We start from the raw sequence: 22,536 nt of genomic DNA, 5'->3' as shown, positions 1-22,536 counted from the left end.
TACACTGATGAGGTCATTGGTATTAAGTCCTTATATCAGGCACAGACTGAGACAACAAAATAGCCCTGGACTTTCAGCCAAAGGGATGCTTTTATTCTTAATTGTAAACATGTGTTTCCATCCAACACTTGCTCTTGACTTTGATCCAAACAAACAGATCACTCTAAAAATGCTGTTTGGAAGTCTGCCAATTACCAAAGTAACTGCTGCTGGAGAAGCAACCTGGTTGCGGGATTCTGCTTGAGTGATTGATCATTTTACACATGCCGATTGATTTGGTCCTTAATCTTGCAACAGTATTAAGTATAAATACAGTGCAGAGAGAAATGATGTAATCCTTTTGTGATGTAAAGTTAACTGCTCCTCCTGAGACATCGACTACCCTCTTCTCCAGAGACACCTGCTTCCTCCCCGACTGTTTCTCCTGAGATTTCTAGTATCCCCTTGCAGTTGTAATGTATATCCAGTGTGTCTACTATTTAAAATAATAATAATAATTTTGCTAGCATGATGACTGCCAATGGCCGCTGGCCTGAGCTACTTTTCCTGCTACAACTGGTTGATTGATGATTCACTTACTTAGTCAAATGTATTCATTGTAAGTCGCTTTGGAGTAAGGCGTCTGCTAAATGCCAAAAATATAAATGTAAATGTAAGTTGGACATCATTGTAAAGGTAAATAAACAGGCTTTCCAACGATATAAAATACAATGCCAATTAGTATTGTAACAACAGAGAAATAATCGACCAAACACATTTCCAAACGTTTTTTTCCAGGTTTTTACATGCATTATACTGTACATTAGTAACAGTATAGGTTATATAACCAATACATGATAGGGTCACTGCAATCTATAATATATGTACTTCATAAGAGATAAAGAGGTAAAGTCCATGTAAACCATCATGAACAGTTAGTATGGTCAATGCAATATTTCAGTATATAACATTCAAGTTTATAATGGTTCTAAATTACTTATGCTGATGATGTTTAATTGGTAGCAATCAGGGAATGAGATCCCTTGTATGAAATATTTCATTTATGAACGCTATTTTGGTCCTGAAAACTGCTATCTAAAATGTTGTGTCTAGAGGTGATGCCTAGGTTTGTTTACAATTGGCCATTGTGTTGTTCTAGGGGAGTGAATTCACCAATTGTTGCCTATCTGTCTCAGATGGCTGCTTCTTGAAATTATTCATGCATACAGAAACACAGCTAATGTCTGACACAGCAAGTCAATTTCGTAGGGTTATATTATTATTAGGGAGGGTGTTGTTATTTGGAAGTGATTTTAGACTCTGTGGGCAAAAGATGGCAGATTTTTTAAGGCATCACCTGAACTGTAGCCTACTGTATAAAGGTTTTATCCAGAAATGATTTTCTGATGTCACATTTCAGAATTCAATACTGACTTGTGTAAAAAAATAAAAAATAAAATAATACTACATTGAGCCAGTAAAGTGGGTGAACATTTGTATGCAAATATTTATGATCTGAGAACCTCATTTTGACTACAGTAGCTACTTGCTTCGGTCCTCAATCACTCATCCATCCGGCTGACAAACCATGCTGTGGAAGATTGAAAGGTTGCATTGATAATGGATTGGAGTGAAGCCAGTTATTTAGCACAGACACTGACAGGACAAAATGAACAATTATGCAATCATAATGACAGGGTCACCCAATAAAATCGTGTTTATGATGCAAAATTGTATAATTTGTAAAGCTTTCTCTCACCTAACCGAACTTCTCAAAAGCAGGAATGACAGATTTATATGGCATTATATGTCTGGTATGCTATTCATATCCAGTATTATACAGTCCTGGACCTCGTGACCAGAGCGTGAAGGTGTACTGGGCTGGGACAGGTAGGCTACTGCAGTCTATCAATAATGAATTGCTTTGGGAAGACCTTATTGTACATGTATTTGAGGTACCTAAAGTGACAATTGTTTTATCCCAATACCTTTATCATACCATAGTGGGAAGTCATACTAGGTAAGCTCCCATCGCAAGGCGTACTGTACCTTTAAGATGTCCACATTGCTCCCATCGCAGTCCCAATGTAGCACAAGCTTTGAAAGTTGGACTGGGGAATAGAGGTGAGAATGAACACAGTGCCTCTGTAGCAGGGTTGGAATGGAGAACCAAGAAAAGCGTTCGATCTACCCCGGAGTTGGACGGACACACTTCTGACTGCCCACAATGAACATTGAATCTATAAGCGTCGGCGATCGATAGTTTATGTACTGTAATGCCATATAGACTTAGTTAATTGTGTTGGTGTGTGGAGCTTCGACTAAAGACTGTATTGTATTGTTGGCTTGGCTGCCAGATAGTTAGGAAACCGTCTCAGTCATGTCGCTAGAATTACGCACATTGATGTTCGGAATTGTTACACTGCTGGTCATATTTCTAATAATTGCTGATATTGCTGAAGTGGAGGAAGAAATTGCGTAAGTATACCGATATAATTCATTTCACTGTACACTACACGTGCTATTTGACCATTAATTAAAATCCAATATAGTTTTGTAGGCTACAATGATCACTCATTCAGTTTAGAACTTCAGACGATGTTGTGTGCGTGTGTGTGTGTGTGTGTGTGTGTGTGTGTGTGTGTGTGTGTGTGTGTGTGTGTGTGTGTGTGTGTGTGTGTGTGTGTGTATGTGTGTGTGTGTGTGTGTGTGTGTGTGTGTGTGTGTGTGTGTGTGTGTGTGTGTGTCTGTATGTCTGTCTGTCTGTCTGTGTCTGGAACATACAGTATGTTTTATAAGAATCAGGCCACGGATTGGAAGCCCACATTTGCTTTTCACAGCAAACTTTGAATCAATAGCATCATCAAGCTGAGCTGTGAGGCACCCCTGAGCTTCTAGTTTTGTACCACTCTCCAGTGTATCCTGTCTCCACTCCAACTCCATTCATGTCATGGTAGCAGGGTGTTTGGTGGGTGGCTGTGCGGGAAGGAGATTACTGTTTGATTTGTTACTGAGAGAGCAACAGACTGAAGACAAAAAGAACAGTTTGCCTTCCTCCAGACATAATTGAGCCCTGCAGCATAAATCCTCTATCTTTCACAAAAGCACTTGAAGCTGGGAAGATACACTGTACAAATAACAGATCTGTGTGGAAGACATCTGGTGTATGTCAAAGCTGCACTACTACCCCTTTAGCAATAAGACTCATCTCAAAGTTATGTTACTGCTCAACCTTGTGAACTGCTACTTCTTATTTCTTAGGTGTTTCTCAATTGTGCATATCTCAAGCTCCACAAAACCATGTACACCCTTTTAGAAGCAGTCCCATATTGTATTACCTTTGAGCTTTAAAAATGCATAATCACGCCAGCTGCACTCATCCACAGTACACACATCATGTTATTGTTGTTGTTGTATTTTGGAGAGCTCTACACTTACAATAATATACAGGCATTAGGCATACACTCACTGTACACTTTATTAGGAACAAGGAATGGCAAGGCAAGTTTATTTGTATAGCACATGTCATACAACAGGGGCAATTCAAAGTGCTTTACATATAGCATTAAAAGAAATACAGAAAAAGAAGGATACATTTATTTATTTTTTTAAATGGCAAGAATCTATAAAAAATAAATAGATAAACATTTAACAACATAATAAGACAATTAATAAAAAGATATAGATACAAGTGTTGTTACTGCAACTGTATTCAAGCACTGCTCTTCCTGATATGGCGTGTGAGATCACAGTGTATCACGTTTGATACGCATCTGTGTTCAACCGCTATCCTGGTGATACGATGTGTGAGATTGCAGTGTAAAACAGAACACTATAGTAATACTGGGTAGGGCCTCCCTTCGTTCTCAAAACAGCCTCAATTCTTCTCGGCATTGATTCCACAAGATGTTGGAAACATTCCTTTAAGATTCTGGTCCATGATGACATCATATATGCTATTTAGCTGATGCTTTTATCCAAAGCGACTTACATTGCATACATATACATTTTTCAGTATACATCACACAATTCCTGCAGATCAGGTGCACTTTCAAGCTGTCAATCTCCCATTCTACCAATGTTCATGAAACCAGTTTGAGATTACTTTGGATAAAGTCTAATAAATAAGTCCAAGTGTATAAACTGTACAAGAGTGTGCAGGTGCTTTACAATGTTGAATGTTTTACTCCTACTGCTCATTATATGTACATTTACATTTAAACTGGTGTAACGTAATAGGAACATGTTATATTCTATGCATACATATATTATGCAACAAATTTCACCATTATTGGTTGTGTCTTTAGAAGTCAATGCTAATGACACCTGTATGCATTGCTCTGACAATAAGTTAATTCCAATGGAGAATTGCATTGGAAAAGTAACATAACTAATTATTGATATTCCCATATATTCCTGTATGTTATTGAAATGGTAAGACAAGCTTGATAGGCATTTATATAGTGTTCATATTTGTATCATCAAAAAGTCTTTGTTGTAATGAAATGCGAATCGGCCAGTTTGTCACAAAAACAAACTATTTTTATCTAGCTGGAGAATTGGCTTGACAGTTTCTGCTTAGTCAGACTCAGGTGTGTTCCATCACATCGTTCGTGCAGTTATAAGAGAGCTGTCTAGTGTTGATTAGGCTGCATTTGCCTTTGGTGTCAGCTTGGTGTCTGTCAACATGAGGACCAAATCGACATCAAGGAAGCCATTATGAGGCTGAAATATCAGAAAAATATATCAGAAACATAGCTAAAACCTTGGAGCCTTACCAAAATCAACAGTTTTTACCATCATTAAAAAAAGAAGAAAGCACTGGTGAACTCGGCAATCTCAAACAGGCTGGTAGGCCAAGGAAGGGGTTGAAGGGGTGCTATGGTTTAGGCAGGTATAGCTGCCACAAGTATTGTCTAACTTTTCTTAATTGATGATGTTACCTGCAAGCAAATGCCTCCAAATTCAATGGATGGCGCTTTGACACTGCGGATGCTGACAAAGTTCTCTTAACTACAGTATGTGTTTGCTGACAGCTTTTCCCAGCTTCACAACCTATGGACCACAAATATACCACGAAAACTGTGGAAAAATGTCAGCAAATAGGTAAGAGGATGTCAGCATCCGATTGTATGAAACAGTCTGTGATCATAGTAAGAGTGGAATGAATTATATCATTGTACCATTGGAGCTATCTCTTTTTGTGCTTACGTGCACAACCAGCCTGTTCTTGTAATCGCACTCCCTCTTCTCGGTAAGTATTACAACTATACCTCATTTTACTGGCATATTAGGCCCTGGTTGCCATTTTGTTTCATGTCATGCTTAACCTAGTTACAAACAGGAGCATAGTTGTAGGGTTAATATGTGTTTATGCTCCAATTTTAACTAGGTTAATCTCTTTAGTTACAGTAACACATCAGCTAGTATTGTTTTATTGGGACAGACCCTATCTAGTAAATTGTCCTACAAAGACATTTAGATTTAGTAATCAAAAAATTATAACCAAGGACTTTCATAAAACCTTGATACAAATTTGAGCTTTTAAAAAAATGCCGGTTGAGAGAGGATGCTGGCGTTGCTTGTTCGCCTCTTCTCCGCCCGAAATCTAGGTGTAATTGCAGTATACAGAGAAGATTGTCCTACAAAGACACTTAGGGTGAATCCCAATTCACCACTCCGGCTCCGTTTTCACCCCTCCGCTCCGTTTTGCGCGTTCACGTGTAGCCGTAGTGGCGTCCCAATTCATTACTCATTTAGGGTTAGGGTTAGGGTTAGGGTTTTCCATGGCTCCTCCTTGATTGGGCCTTAGACTTAGATTAGTAATCTAAAAATTAATTAGACCCCTATACTTTATTTTATTTATCTTTTGTTTCTTTTTATTATTACTACTCGATCTTTTCAGTTTGTAAAGCGTCTTTGAGTGTCTAAAAAAGCGCTATTTATGTCCCTGAGTAATCTCAGTCTTCCGATTCTTTTAACCATCTATTCAGTTGTTTCTTTCCTTTTTTTCCCTTAGCGGCCCAGTCCCAATTCAAGGACTGGGCCGTTCTTATCTTTAGTCTATGTACAGTCATTGTTTCTAACCATTTTTAAATATTTTCTTCAGTTTCTATCACAAAACCCAGCAAATAGGATGCTGTAGCGAAAGAGAAATCATATTCAGCCACTGTTTTTTCTGTTCAAGGTGTTTTCCTTGAAGGTGTTTCTCATTGAAGGTGTTTTCTTTCTGAAGATTCCAGAAGCTCCTTCTCTCTATAGCTCCAAGCTCCATAGCTGACAGGCCTCTTCTTCTCCGGACCATTTTTAGACTCCTCTTCGGCATCTGCGACTTCTCTTAGAATTTCAGCTTCCTTCCATTAACTCCATTTCTGTGCAGTCTTTAATGTTATTTCTGAAAACATTTGCCACTTCCATCATTGTCATAAGAATTTAGGTTTTCCATAATTTGATCCCAACCTCTGTACCAATATTTTGTCATTGCTCCACATCCAAATTAAACTCTTGAGAGTTTAGCATTTTCGTTCAGCTATACAGTTTGCAGCTGAGTGATAGGAGGTGAATACATTCTAGCAATCAATAATTTTGACAGGTAATCATCCAATTTCTTGTTTTTAAAAGTGCTTCCATTGTGCGATCGAATCTCTAGGTCTCTGAAGGTACATGCTAGAATGGCCTTGGCCAATGGTCATACTGTAAATGTTTCCCATTCTACTGTACTTTTTAGAATCGTAGAGACCAGCTCTTCCCAGAAGCGTACTTTTCCCTAGCATGGCTCATGACATTAGTCATGCCATGTGACCTGTCACTTTGTGAACCTCCGTTAGAAGTTCCCTTCTTATCCTGAGGTACCACTCTCCTTCCCAGGGGATCGTTTGCCCAGGACTTATTCCCTACAACCATTAAAAACACTTCCCCATTTGCCAATCACCCTGGATGTTCATCTCCGTCAGTTTCCCTGTTTTGATATGTTCTATCACATAGTCAATTAGTTTTAGTATTTCTGTTCTCTTTTGTCATGTTGATTGCCATGTTTGTCCATCAATTAATTTCCCAAGGTCCTCTGTTACCCCCTTCTGGACATATTTTGAATCAGTCTATTTTGATCTGTCAATGTTTATTTATTCTAAGTTAGCCTGCACAACTTGAGGAGCTGTAATAGGGTTAGGGTTAGAGTCTGTAACAGGGTTAGGGTTAACCCTCTCCTCAGGCCCTGCTGATCTCGCCTGAACTTCCTTTTATTATGTAACCCAATGCTGCTTTTTTGTCTTTTTGTTTGCTTGGTTCCTTTCTTTGTCTATCCTGTGTAGGTGACACTTTCAACAGACTCTTGAGTTTGTTCTCGCCGTAATTCATGCCCAACACTATTTGGTTTCCTCTAGCCTGGAGGTCATCTTTAGGCGTCTCCATTGCTGCTAATACAGTAGCCATTGAATCTTCCTTTTCTGATGTATATCTCTCCTGAGCCTACTGTCACTGTTGAACATAGGATTTGTTGATTTTATGCTAGATTTGTTTGTGGTAGTAAGATGTATGTGATTACTCCAGCATGCATCCCTATATCTATTGCCTAACATTCTGGCTATCCATTTGGATACACCACCATCATTTGTCATAGCTTCATTGCACAGGTCTACTAGAATCTGTCTGTTTGTTTAACTTGATTATCTGTGTTCCTATGGTACCATGGTAGATTCAACAACACACATATCTAGGACGACAGAGAGTTTACTCTGACTTATTGTCACACAGGGATATATGATGCTTACAAGGTCTATAGTATCAGATTGCCTCCTTGACAATGGTACTCCTGATGTCTATTTCATTTTCCTTAACAATGTAGCAGTTTCTGAATTGCCAAATTTAGCCAATTGAGGATTTGGAATCTCTGGACTCTAAATCAAATTTAAAAATTAATCAGTCTAGGCGTAGCCTTCTCAATCTCATGTTACAATATATCTGATCACCTCAGACTATCACTGGAACTTTTTGAGACATTATGAAACCTCCCTCTGTAGTAACTCCGTTTGTTTAAAGATACACCTGACCTAAATGTATCACAATGGCTGATGTATTAGCAGTTGTCACAAAATTTCACAGAAATATCTCCAAATTCCACAATGAATATTCTGGAATGTCCAATCCTGGATGAGCCTCCAAAATGTCAAAGCTACTATGCATTACCAAGACTGAACTCAACGTTACGTTACTGCTCAACCTTTTGAACCGCTACTTAAATTATTCCATGCCTCATTCCCAAGATCTGGAAATGTCTGCAGATGGGCAATTATACAGATAGGCAAAGTTATCTAGAGAATAATTTAAACTTCTCCATACAGACCATTACTACAATCTTCCAAAAGGGTTCTTGGCAGAGGGGTAGGGCTCCACCTAAAACCTTTTTCATCCAAAGAACCCTTTTTGGAGGAGAGGGTTCTTTGAGGGTTATTTGTTCTACATAGAACCCTTTTCACCCAAAAAAAAAAACTTTTGGGAAAACAGGGTTCTTTGTGGCTTCTTGGTAAAGCGCAAGTGTTCTCCATAGTTAGAACCCTTTTCTTCTGAATAGCAATTTTCTATAATAAATGATTATTTGCTTTTGTTGTAAATAGGGCCTCAATCACCAGAGCTTTAAAATGTTCTGTCATATCATAAACACCACCCCAACAAAACACATGAACATGAGCTCAGACGTAATACAGTTAGAATGAAATAATTTTAAAACCAACTTCACTTTTTTTGTGGTGCAACTACACAATGCACCACAAAAAACATACATTTACAATTACCCTGAATTCACTAGCAAATATGAAAATATGCTCCCTTCTGATTCAGTTGACCCATTTTCCCTCCTGTCCTGTCCCATCTTTCCCTATCCAAGTGAGGGGTTGTTGCCTGAGGCCCATATTGTAGTGTTTATTAGATGTATTAGCAGCCCAAGGACGGCAATCAATCAATGTCGATTTGTTTCAGTCAGGACACTTACGTCGGTTTAATGATGTTTAAAGAAAATGCTAATACATTTAAGTTTGAAGGAATAGGATGCCTCCCTCTATATAGCTCCCGAAGATTAAACAACATAAAATACAAAATAACATAAGCAGGGAGCCCATGACTATCAACCTCCCAAAAACAGAACCATCCAAACACCAAACGACTATGTGACCTACAATATGTGTATCAGGAAGACCCTCTCAGTATCCCCCTACACCTTCTTCAGTGCAGGGATGAAATGACTTTTGCCTCCTGGATCAGGATTCTAGCATTATGTGACCTCAACTATTCACTATTACCCATGTATCACAACAACCTCTCCGCTGCCCTTCTCATCTGTATTACAGGGCAGGGTGATAGATTCTTGACTCTAAGCTTGTTAGCACCCATACGAGGCCAGATGTTCTCCTACATCATCTAAGTACATGGGAATATTCTACCTACCAAGTATGTGTACATGTACAGTGAATCCATCACCATTTTCCTGCACATTTTTCAGGTTTCACAGAGGGATGTCAAGACACAACCTCATGGTTATGTGCTAGTTTATGGTTCACAGAGCACGCCTGCGATGGATGATTATCAAAATCTGTTTCTGTTCCATCACAGACTTGTGGATAAAGTAGAAGCCGCACACTCTCGTTCCAGATGCAAAAAGTGTATATTTATTGCCAACAGTTTCGGCCAGAAGCCTTTGTCAAGTCTTACAAACAAACTGGTGCTTGTCAGCCATTAAATAGACAGGTGTAGGCTAGATTGAATGACCATCACAGACTCGTATCATGCATTTCATGCTGCCTGTAGTGTACGCAGGCTGTTAATGGCTGCGCACCATCGCATCTCCATGTCATACATTAGCGGTAGTCAGCACCTTTTGTATACATTAGAACAGTACCTGGAATCAAGAAAGATATTGCCAGGTATGCTCACATGTCTCTTTCATGAGACGACTAGCCTTACCCACACTTCTACGCCAACGTAATGGCTGTTCGCTTTCACGGTCTGACTGCATTTTGATGCATTCTCTTCTCCTTCAGCCTACTGCTAATCTAAACGCACCATCTGTGTATAGACACCACATTCCTACAGCTTGAGTTATATGTCATGCCTGACATTTCATTATCAACACTCTTGGGCCCACCTCTTTCTGCATGTTCTATCCTATTATCTATATTCAGAATGATTCTTCAAGGGGGCCTATGATGATATTTTCTTGGTTCTAGGAATATTGGAGATTCAAGACAATTCTACTTTCACAGCTTCATCCCCAAGCCCAACAGGTTCGTCACAAAGGTTTACCTTTCCACAAGACAGCTCTAACCCTACTTTCCATTGCCTTTTGGTTTTGTAATATTTACCGATTCAGAAATTCTGGCCTTTGCTACCTTCCTAAACTAGCATCGGACATCTAGAATAATTAAAAGGCCGGATGTACATGATCATATCATAATCTCATTACATTATCTAAATAACTTCATGTGATTTTCATCTTTACCTTTTTAGAGCCTATAATGACAGTGCCAATTTGCAGGGAAAGTGATGCGCAGTGATATTTAAATAATATTCTAGTGATAAAAACATAGATTTGCCCCAGGGCTATACAGGAGATAAGTCCAATCTCATTAATGAGGCATGGAAATGGGGGGGATGGGAGAGAATCATTTATCAACAACAAAAGATCATTAGAATGCCTCTATGTTGTTGAATCCAATTGCTTTGTTGAACGATCACATCTTGTCACATGCATTAAAATCATGTTTAATTCTGATACATCCTTCATGCCCTTTTGTCAAAATTCAGAAATGTAGCTGTGAGGGTGGATCCCACAGCTCTAGTTAGTGAAGGTGAGGATAAAAGCCCTGCTCCTCCTCAAGGATTGCATAATAGGACCAAGCTGTCCCCAGATACCTGGACCTTCAACAAAACCCTCTCCAACCTCATCAGGTACCGTACTGTATCCCTCCCCCCCGCCCCCTCTGCATTGGTCTCACACTGTTCCTCATGAGTTAATAATTGTACCCTCTATAGGAAGAACATATTGAGGTTCTTAGATCCAGAGAGGGACATATCCATTCTGAAAGGCACATTGAAACGAGGAGATGTCATCCACTACGTCTTTGACCGTCAAAGCACAACAAACATCTCAGAGAACCTGTACCGTCTGCTCCCCACCGTGTCCCCCATGAAGAACCAGCATCACAGACGCTGTGCCATCGTAGGGAACTCTGGGATCCTGTTGAACAGCAGCTGTGGGCCAGACATAGACTCTCATGATTTTGTCATCAGGTAAGGTTTCTGTTCAACAGCTGTTGAATGAAAAAGTGCAGGGGTTTGGAAAAGGGGACCTTTGTTCTCAAATGTGTTGATTGTCTTTCCAGACATTTCTGTTAAAACCAAACCACCATAAAAGTGAAATACTGTACAGCAGTTATATTCTCTTGGTTTTATTTTAAACTGAACCGGCTGATGGATGCACTGGAATAATGAGGGGATGTTTGAGGGGATGTTTAAAAAAATAAAAGCACTGAGTCTGTCAGGATACTGGTCCGACTTTAAAGCTAACAGCTCTTTAGATTACAGAACTACCGTACCTTGAGGATCAGCACCAATACGCTGGAAAATATATTCTACACTCTTTTGAAATAGCTGTCAGAACTGCCGTAGAAGCTTTTAGAGATGAGCAGTAATACTTAGCAATTAAATATTTGACATATTGAATACCTACTGCTATCCACCAGAAATATGATGAGCGGCTAAGAGAACTTAAGCACTGCCGTTCCTGGGTCTTCTAGAATCATTTACCAGGGGAGAATTCGGTGTCTGAAACCATCTGTCAACTGTGCTATGTTCTAGTGTGTCAGCAAAAGAGGTTCACCTGAATGGGTTATTTATTGCTTCTCAAAGCTTTGTCAGTCAGTTGCAGCAAAGTACAGCTATGCATAGTGATGAAGTAGATGGAAAAGATGGTTTGTGTGGCCTTCTATCTAAAAGCAAAGCACTATGCATTGTTTGCTGATACATTTGTTCTGCTGGAACTGGGGTGGAGTTTTGCCCCAATTTCAAATCTATCCTAATCCTAATTCAAGGTTAGTTGCTGCCCTGCTGTTATTCTGGGCCTTTTGTGTCATATCCTACTGTCCCTAGGATATACTGTATGCAGGGCCATATGCCTCCATTGTTGAGAAGTCTAAATCCCCACCACTCTCCTGCAAATCCCCACCACCCCACCGCTGCCGGATAGGCTGCTCTGCAGGGCGAGGGCAGGACAGGTCTGGATTTGGATGGCATAGAAAGACAAGGCTTAAAACAGGCAGTTAACTGGGAGGGAAGGGAGATAACGACTCAAAGAAGTGCCCAACCATCTAATCCTGGTTCTCATAGACCAACTTTCTTGAATGGATACAGGGATTTATAAAGTCTTTAATGTTACTATGCAAAGCAATTTCGCACTTGGTGTAATATTGTAAAACTGGTAGTTTCAAATTAATCTAAAACCCATTAGAGAATATCATGACACATTATTCTGACAACAGACCTAAGCATTGTATCCAGTTGGCAGGTTTTCAGTTGCAGTTCATCCTTTGACCTGTGTGTGGTATTATTATTATTAGCTGACTGAGTATGTGGATAATGTAAAGCTGACCAACCATAAAGACATGTAGATCTACTGTATGGCTTTTGTATAAGGCCTAGATGATGTAGAGTTAATGCTTGGGGTTTTAGAGTCCATGGATAGGTAGGATCATGAATGTTTTGGTTTTTAGAATTGTATATGTAGAATTACCAAAATGTAAGTGTGATATCTGTGTGATGTAATTGTATCCGTCTCTCCTCAGGTGTAACCTGGCCCCAGTGGAGGAGTTTTCGGGGGATGTGGGGCAGCGCACCAACCTGGTGACCATGAACCCCTCAGTGGTGCAGAGGGCCTTCCAGGACCTGGCCAATGAGGAGTGGAGGGAGCGCTTCCTGCAGCGCCTCCGTGGTCTCTGTGGCAGCGTGCTGTGGATCCCAGCCTTCATGGCCAAGGGAGGAGAGGAGCGTGTGGAGTGGGTCATCCGCCTCATACTACTGCACAGTGTGAATGTGCGCCCTGCCTTCCCCTCCTTGCGCCTTCTCCATGCTGTCAGAGGGTAAGACACTGCAGGGGAGCCCATTTTAACACTGTGGCACACTACTGAGTTGGCTTGTACACCTGTGAGCTCCACAATCCAGGGCTTGGCAGGCACTAATCTCACTAGCAGAAGGTTCCTGGCTATTTTTAAACTGAGCATTAAAGCTACTCACCAGAGGCAGTAGGTGCCTCTCTCTATACTGGGGTTTGCAAAAGGAGGACAGTGAGCCAGGTACAGCAGGACAGGTATTTTCTTTAATAAATGTAGACATATGAACCTGGAGTTTCTCTGAAAGGGCAATAACTGTTCAGAAATGCAGTGCATGCCTCTGACCTTTTACAGAGATGCCTGATAAATAATCGGTATGCCAAACTGCATACTTACGTATCTGTAGGCAACTGTCCTCTGAGCACCGGATGCCCTTTAAACCCTGTAAGTCCCAGGTATAGAAAATCACCTTTCAGATGTTGTTGTAGGAGGCCTCTGATTATTTGCTGTGATAATAATCATTTAGAATTGTAACCATACTCCATTGTGAGGGTAAAGAATAGGCTATGACTATGTAAATCAAAATAAAAAACATTTACAGATTTATTTGTTGGGATAGCTAAATGTGATGTTGTAATATTGCAACAGGAGGCCTTACAGGGTTAAATAGATCAACCTTTGCCTCCAACATTGACCTTCTGGTAGTCCAGAGGGTGCATAGCTAGATTACTAACAGCCCATCTCAGAGCAGGGAGAGGTCCTGACTGGCCAGACTGTGACTGAGGGGACCACATAGGGCTTTGTTAATACAAGACCCAGACCAGACCCCCCAGACCCCCTCTGTATCCACCCACAGATCTGAGTGAAAGGTGAAAGAGGGAGGGTAGGGGCTTATTCAAGGATGAGTGGCCATTGTAGAGCTAAGAATGCAGAGGGTTCAGTTGTTTCTAATGGATATTGGCTTCAATGCGCTCATCCTATTTAAGAGGAAGGGTACTAGGGCACTATAATAATAATAAGAAGAAGAATAATACATTAGACTTGTATAGCGCTTTTCTAGACACTCAAAGATGCTTTACAAACTGAAAAGATCAAGAAGTAATAAAAAAGAAACAAAATAAATAAAAGCAAGTATAATGAAGGTAGTGCTGGGGACAATAATTCCAATGTCCATACATTGAAGAATATGAACAAGCCCACTGTAGACAATTGACCATCATCCCCAAGCACACCCCATGTATACTATGAAAACCTTAAGCGCACAGCTACTTTATTACTGAACTATCTATTATTACTAGTTGCACCATTAGTGTATCCTGTCTTACCGGTAATATTGTCACCTTTATCTTGTATTATGCCTATTGACTTATGTCTTGTGCTGCAATGTCAGGAACTGAAGCCTAAGAATGTTACTCTCTTACACTTGTGTAATGTAACGTAACAATAAAGTTGAAACATTCATGGCTATTCTACAATGCATCTGGTTAGATGACGAACTGCTTTCCTTGTCTTAGTCCTTGTCTATGACAATAAGGTTGAATCTACTACATCTCCGGTGAATTCACCCCGGAGGAGTTCGCTGCTGCCCTCCAGCATCTAAAGCCAGGGAAAGCTCCGGGGCCTGATTCCATCTGCCCGGAGCTTATTCTCCATGCCGCACCCGCCTTGAAATCCTGGCTGAGAGCGTTCCTCACTTCCTGTTTGCGCCAACTCAAGATCCCCAAAATCTGGCGAAGAGCCCTAGTTGTTGCGATCCCTAAACCGAATAAGCCTGAAGGGGACCCTAAGAGTTACCGTCCCATCTCTCTGCTATGCATCCCCTTCAAGATCCTCGAGCGTCTCATCTACGCCCGCATTGAACCAATTGTCGACCCGCTGCTCCCACGTGAGCAGGCCGGGTTCCGACGCGGGAGGTCGACCGTAGATCAAGTCACCCTTATGACTCAAGACATCGAGGATTGCTTTTCGGCAAAAAAGAAGGCCGGGGCCGTCTTTATAGACCTGACGGCTGCCTACGATACCGTATGGCATCGCGGCCTCTCCTGCAAGCTGCTCCGCCTGCTGCCGGACAGGCACATGGTCAGAATGATCATGGAGCTCATCCGTAACCGCAGCTTTACCCTCACCACCGGTCGCGGACAGCTAAGCAGGCTCCGACGCCTTAAGAACGGCGTCCCTCAGGGATCGGTCCTGGCCCCCCTCCTCTATAATATCTACACCTATGACCTGCCCAACACACTCTCGCGGAAGTACGCCTACGCAGACGACCTCGCAGTGGTGTACTCTGCTGGAAATTGGCAGTCTGTGGAGGGGATTCTGAGCCAGGACATGCAGACACTAGTGGCATACTTCCGGAAATGGAGATTGAAGCTTAGCGAGGCAAAGACGGTGTCGGCTGCCTTCCACCTTAACAACAGGGAGGCTAAACGTGAGCTTAGAGTACACCTAGATGGAACTCCCCTGCCATGTTCCGCTGAGCCAATCTATCTCGGCGTGACATTGGACAGGACGCTCACGTTTCGCCGACACCTCGAGTCACTGCGCAAGAAGTTAACAGCTCGTGTGGCGTTGATGAGGCGACTGGTTGGCTCGGGCTGGGGCGCCGGCGCAAGGACCTTGCGCACGGCAGCCCTAGCCCTCGTTTATTCAACTAGTGAATACTGCGCCCCAGTATGGTGTCGCAGTGCCCACACCCGCCTCATCGACTCGCCTATAAACGAAGCCTTGCGCATTGTGACAGGATGCCTGCGTCCTACCCCCGTGGACAACCTTCCCATCCTAGCAGGCATCCAGCCCGCAGGCCTCCGCCGCATGGGAGCCACAGCACGTCTCGCCTGCCGGGCCGTGGAGCTTAATAACCATCTGCTCCATGATAGGCTCACTATAACAGCGGAGCCCTCCCGGCGTCTCAAGTCGAGACACCCATTTGTGCCTGCCGCACAGGATCTAAGGCAGCAATGCAGAGATCTCAACATCAGTGCGGCAGGATGGGCGGATTATATGTGGCGCGCGGAGTGGGAGGCTAACACCTCCAAACTCCGCGACCACATCCCAGTCGCCGGCGCTGAGCCCCTCGGGATGGACTTGCCAAGGCTATCCTGGGTGAGGCTCAATCGTCTCCGGACCGGCGTCGGGCGTTTCCGCTCATCAATGCATAGATGGGGCTTGGCCCCAAATGCGTCGTGCGAGTGTGGCGCAGAGGACCAAACCGCAGACCATATTATCCTGGATTGCCCGGTGTACCACCCACCCAACGGGATGCATGGTCTGTCGGTACTAGATGACGAGACGATGACGTGGCTTCTGGAGGGGTGTCCAGAAATATAGCCCGGGTGAGCCCCTCAACCAGGTCTCGGGGTGGTAAAAGGGTAGCCCCTCGGCCCCGAGCCTGGTGGAGTGGAGAGGAAGAACAACAACCCATACGCCGAAGAAGAAGGTTGAATCTAATCTAATCTAAAAGAAAAAACATGATTTAGTATAATAAATACAAAGGGAGATATCTGTTTCTGCAAAACAACCCCTCAAATATGTTGCACAGTTTAATCGTGAATCATATATATTTGGATCTGTCATTATTAAACAATGCTTGGATGTTATGAAATGTGTTATCATAAATAATAAGGTGAACAGTAGGACGAATTACGTTTATAACTGATTCCGTTCCGGCGCATAGATATGGTCTGGTAGACTAAAGAAGAGTTTCACAAATTTCACAAATGTCACAAACCGCAAATTCCACTTGCGTGCGCACCGTTTTATAAATCCAAATGTTGGTGTGCGTAAATGATCTTGCTTTGCATACGTACGCAAGCTTTTTACGCCAATTCTACACAAAGCTTTATAAACGAGGCCCCTGAGCCTCCTCAGGAAATAAAGCCGGCTCTGGCCCCTCTTGTACAGGACGTCTGTGTTACCAGTCCAGTTTATTGTCCAGGTGCACCCCCAGGTACTTATAGCTCTGGACCAACTCCATGTCTTCTCCCTAGATGGAAATAGGAGACAGGGGCAAACTAGTCCTCCTAAAGTCCACCACCATCTCCTTTGTCTTGCTGATGTTGTGTAGCAGGTGGTTCTACTCACACCACTCAACAAAACTGTCCACCAGTCCTCTGTACTCGGTCTCCTGGCCTACAATGTCACATCCTACAATGGCAGAGTGGTCCGAGAACTTCTGCAGGAGGCAAGTGTCCGTGTTGTGCCTGAAGTTCGAGGTAGAGAGGGAGAAGAGAAAAGGAGCCAGAACTGTCCCCTGGGGGGCGCCAGTGCTGCATCCGTACAAACTGTGGCCTGTTGATCAGGTAGTCCGTATTCCAGGAAAGAATAGGGGAGTCCACCTGCATCCTCAGCAGCTTATCCGGAAGTAGTAAGGGCTGTATGGTGTTAAATGCACTGGAGAAGTCAAAGAACATGACCCTCACAGTGCTTCCAGCCTTATTGTGTTTGTATGTGAGAGTGTATGTGTCTCAGTCTGGTTCATATTGCTTGATGTATTTTCAATATTGTTGTACTGACAGATAATTGCATGTCTACCTTTTGGCCACCGTACAATAGGGTACAATTTAACAGTGTATATTGTTTTGACAGTTCTAATTTCTCAGGTGATGGGTTACGCTTTTATGTTTTTTAAGCACAGACAGTCATCAAATATGAATGAATGAATGAATGGTCTTTATTGTCATTGCTATAGTACAGGTACCAAACAACGAAATTTGGGAGGGGTGGCTCCCCTGGTGCTAGGAAAGAAAAAAAAACTAAAAAAACAAGAAGGGAAAGGAGCTGGTTTACATAAATAAAGGCTATGTACACTATCCACTACTATACTGTACAGATAAAACGACTAGGGTTGTCATATTGCACATAGTGTTATTGCACATTCATTTAAAGTGTCGCAGTTTGCAGGCTTGAAATGTACACATTTGTGCCTCAGCACTACACCTGATTTTTCAATCCAGCAGCTGCCATCAATCCGTCCAGACTGTCCAGGGCCCAGAACCTAGGTCTTTGCTGTGTTCAGGGCCTGGATGGCCCTGGGGTAGAAGCTGAGCTTCAGTCTGTTTGTCCTTGCGGCCATGGTCCTGTACCGCCTTTTCGAGGGCAGCCGGGCAAAGTGTTCGTACCCAGGGTGGGATGGGTCTCTGGAGATCTTGGAGGCCTTCCTGAGGCGCAGCGTGTGTTGTACAGCTCTTCCAGAGAGGGGAGGGGGGCGCCGGTGATCTTCTGGGATGTTCTCACGACTCTCTGTAGCGCATTTCTCTCTGCGGCTGTGCAGCTGGAGAACCAGTTGCAGATGCAGTAGGTGAGGATGCTCTCCACTGCGCAGCGGTAGAAGGCCACCAGTATCTCCTGCTTGTTGTGGTCCTTCCTGAGGACTCTCAGGAAGTAGAGCCGCTGTTGTGCCTTCTTGATGATGGCTGCTGTGTTGTTCTTCCAGGTCAGGTCATCCTGTATGTGCACCCCCAGGAATCGGAGGGTTGAGACTCTCTCCACGCTCTCTCCGTGGATGAGCAGGGGCTGGACCTCAGATTTTTTCCTCCTGAAGTCCACGATGATTTCCTGGGTCTTTGACTGGTTCAGCAGCAGGTTGTTAACCTTGCACAGCTTGCTCAGCTGCTCTACCTCATCCCTGTACGCCGCCTCGTCCCCCCCGAGATGCAGCCCACCACGGTGGTGTCGTCTGCAAACTTTACGATGGAGTTGCTGGGGTGGACGGGGGTGAAGTCGTAGGTGTAGAGGTTGTAGAGGATGGGGCTTAGCACGCAGCCCTGGGGGGACCCAGTGCTGAGTCTGAGGGCTGTGGAGGTGTGGGAGCCCACCCGCACCCTCTGGGGGCGGTCGGACAGGAAGTCCTTGATCCATGCACATATAGAGTGTGATAGTCCCAGGTCTAGTAGTTTGGTCACTAGCCTGTCTGGAAGGATGGTGTTGAAGGCAGAGCTGAAGTCCACAAAGAGCAGTCTCGCGTAGCTGTTTCCCCTCTCCAGGTGGGATAGAGTGGAGTGGAGAGTCGTCGCGATGGCGTCCTCTGTGGACCTGTGGGCTCTGTAGGCGAACTGGTATGGATCCAGGTTGGGCGGGAGGCGTGTGACTATGTGGGCCCGGACTAGTTTCTCGAAGCACTTCATGATGATTGGTGTGAGTGCCACCGGGCGGTAGTCGTTTAGGCAGCTCACCGTGCTTTTCTTCGGGACTGGGATGATAGTTGAGGTTTTCAGGCAGGGTGGGATGGTGGCCTGGGACAGGGACTGGTTGAAGATGTTGGTGAAAACCCCGGCCAGCTGGTCGGCGCAGTCCCTCAGCACCCGTCCCAGGACGCCATCCGGCCCTGAGGCTTTCCTGGGGTCCACCGCCTTCAGCACGCGTCTCACTTCATGCTCTGTGAGGGTGAGGCTGCTGAGAGCTGGAGAGAGTTGTGTTTGTGTTGTGGTTACCTCCGTTCGCCCCTCGTCGGACCGGGCATAGAAGGAGTTCAGCTTTTCCGCCAGCAGGGGGTCGTCCTCTGCGGCTGTGAGCCTGTTGGCTCTGAAGTTTGTCATGTGCTGAACCCCCTGCCACACCCGCCTGGAGTCGTTGCTCAGGAAGCATTCCTCAATCTTCTCTCTGTGGTCTGCCTTGGCCTCCCGGATGCCGCGCTTTAGGTTAGCCCTGGTGGTGCTGTACAGCAGTGTGCCCTTCCCTGCGAAGAAGGCGTTGTCCCTCTCATTGATCAGTTTTTGGACCTTCCCAGTCATCCATGGCTTCGTGTTGGGGTAGACCCGGACCCGTTTGTCCACGGTGACTGAGTTGGTGCAGTTCACTATGTGGTTCAGAACCGACGACGTGAACTGTTCCAGGTCCTCATGCTCATATTCCTGCCATGAGGTGTCATTTAGGCAGATCTGCAGTGGAGCGGACCCTGCTGGCCAGGTTCTGACAGTCTTAGTGGTGATGGGAGCACTTTTCCTCGTGGTAGTGTAGGCTGGGATCAGGAGGATTGACACATGGTCAGACATGCCTAGATGAGCTAGCGGTCTAGCCTTGTAAGCAAGCTTGACCTGTGACCATACTGGATGCAGAACGATGCAAATACAACACAAAATTTATGGACAGTGTGTACGCCGATAATATGCAAGGAATTTTTCCTGGATACATGGTGTACAGGTTTTTTGCCCTTGCTTGCTTGCTTTGTGCCGGTGGTCCTGGCCTCCCCTGGGGGACCGCTGGGTACTGGTAAGCAAACTGGCTAGTAGTCGCTCTATTGGTAGAGGGCTGCAAGGGAATTTTTCCTGGCTACATAGTATACAGGTTTTTTTACTTTTGCCTACTCGCGGCTCTGTCAGTATTGATTGATTGATTGACTGATTGACTGAACATTTTCATTGTGTGAAGCGCATTGAGTTGCATCTTGTAAGAAATGCGCTATACAAATAAAATTTGATTTGATTTTGATTTGGTGTATACCTTATCCAGTGTTTTTTCTCCTCTTGTTGCACATTTAACATGCTGATAGAACTTGGAACATTTAACATGCTGATAGAACTATATAGAAATATACTATACTATATAATATAGTTTTGAGGACAAACTTCATCGCTAACATCAAGTGCAGATGCTGTTAATGACTTTTCTAACTCTCTCCCTACTCCATTTGGTCTTCCTCAACAGGTATTGGTTGACTAACAATGTCCAGATCAAGAGGCCCACCACTGGTCTGCTGATGTACACCATGGCCACTCGCTTCTGTGAGGAAATACACCTGTATGGATTTTGGCCTTTCCCTCACGACCCACAGGGAAAGCCAGTAAAATACCACTACTATGATACTCTTACCTACGAGTACACCTCCCATGCCAGTCCACACACCATGCCACTGGAATTCAGGACCTTAAGTGCACTGCATGGAAAGGGGGCGCTGCGGCTCCACACTGGCACTTGTGATGCAGGAGCATAATGTGTGAAAAGCACAGCACAGACTATATCCATGGATAAAACCACTACATTTAAAGGAAATACCTCTGATTGATGTCTGGTAAGACATACTCTCTTAAGCTACTGTAAAAGAGGAAATATTTCTTGTATGGAGCTCTTACAGGATTCTGAACAGGGCACTTTTTAAAGCTGTGAATCAAATTTCAATTAGGCTACAGTAAGTATACTGCATGTCTTGTTTGGGCTCACTTGTGCATTGAAGCCTTGAGACTTTCCACCTTTTGTCATATAGCAACTAGTGACAAATTGTAACTAGGATAGAAACACTTTTGTTTGATTTTATATTGTTTGTACCTTATTGCAGTTGATCAACCGGTTTTTCACTGCAAGGATAGAAAATGTGTCTGACTGGGTAATTGCCTTCAAATTGAAAGCTTGTTATGTAACAATAATGTGCTTATGAAGTTAAAAAAGATTTCCACCAGGGGCATTGTGATTGAAATAAACTTGTAAAAGGATGGTTCAGTGTATGTTGAGCTCAAATAACATCTTACTTGAGTTGTCCTCATAGGCCAGTAGTGAAAGCTTCTCCCCTTCTCCATTCTCTACTGCCACAGCACAGGGTAACAGTTAGCAGCACCCTCTCCAATAAACAGGATTCTGACGGTACCTAGTTTAGCCAAAACCTGTCTCTGAGGAGTTGGTTACGATCAGAGTCCTGTCTATTGTTGAGGGCGATGCTAACTGTTAACCTGTGCTTTGTGGCATTGTAGAGAATGGTGAACGGGAGAAGCTTTCACTACTGGCCTAAGGGGACAACTCAAGGTAAGATGATATTTCACCTAAACCATCCATTTAGGAGTGTTTTCCTGATGTTGGTCATTATTTCCATGAATTGTACCATAAATGCAATTTACTTGTATTAACGTTTCACCACATCTTGCAATACACTGTTTCAGCCACAAGATGGAAGCACTAAATGAAAAATAATGTTTGGTTTTGACTTTCCTGTGTAAAGAAAGGTGGTTTGATGTTCCCAGGAAATGCAGTATTGCAGTCACTGTTCTGTTTTGTTTGGTTTTGGTGTACAGTCATAATATATTAGTCACTTCTAAATGTATCAGTTTAGGAATTGGTTTAAGCAGAAATCCCTTGGGTTCTGTCAATAAGGGCTGAAAAATCAGAAAATAATAATAATCCAATCAAAATGGTTTTACTTACAGGTTGTCTACCTAACTACATCTCTGATGCGATGTCTCAATGACTACTTTCTGGGGAAGAAGCCACAACAAATCTTGCAGACATCAACCGGTCATCCAGGGCAGACTATTTGATATGATTGGTTTACCTAGAGTGTGCTGTCTATCTGAGGCAGTTGCTAGCAACATGTTGAATGGTATTCAAATTAGGCCTATCTAGTAGAGAGTCTACTATGGAACACACCCAGCTGGTCACACAGTATCGTTTACACAAGCACAGTCAGCCACCAGCAAACTCACTCAGCAAACTCTTGACACTGTCTTCTTTGGAATTTCTCTCTTTTGACCATTTCCAAATA

At 43.4% G+C, this 22,536-nt stretch overlaps 1 protein-coding gene across 1 annotated transcript; it reads left to right on the top strand.

Moving 5' to 3' along the window:
• Nucleotides 1-2,359: 2,359 nt before the first annotated feature.
• On the top strand, nucleotides 2,360-21,000 carry st8sia2 (ST8 alpha-N-acetyl-neuraminide alpha-2,8-sialyltransferase 2; the record flags this gene model as incomplete). Its single annotated transcript, XM_080538999.1, has 6 exons — nucleotides 2,360-2,457; nucleotides 10,197-10,253; nucleotides 10,774-10,917; nucleotides 11,002-11,259; nucleotides 12,810-13,103; nucleotides 20,715-21,000. The coding sequence occupies 6 exons, from the start codon at nucleotides 2,360-2,362 to the stop codon at nucleotides 20,998-21,000; spliced, it is 1,137 nt and encodes a 378-aa protein (XP_080395125.1).
• Between the last annotated feature and the right edge of the window lie 1,536 nt (nucleotides 21,001-22,536).

Source organism: Nansenia antarctica (assembly GCF_963989245.1).
Source record: "Nansenia antarctica genome assembly, chromosome: 9".
Classification (NCBI taxonomy): Eukaryota; Metazoa; Chordata; class Actinopteri; order Argentiniformes; family Microstomatidae; genus Nansenia; species Nansenia antarctica.
Note: the sequence above shows the minus strand (reverse complement) of the source record. Positions and strands in the feature narration are given on the sequence as shown.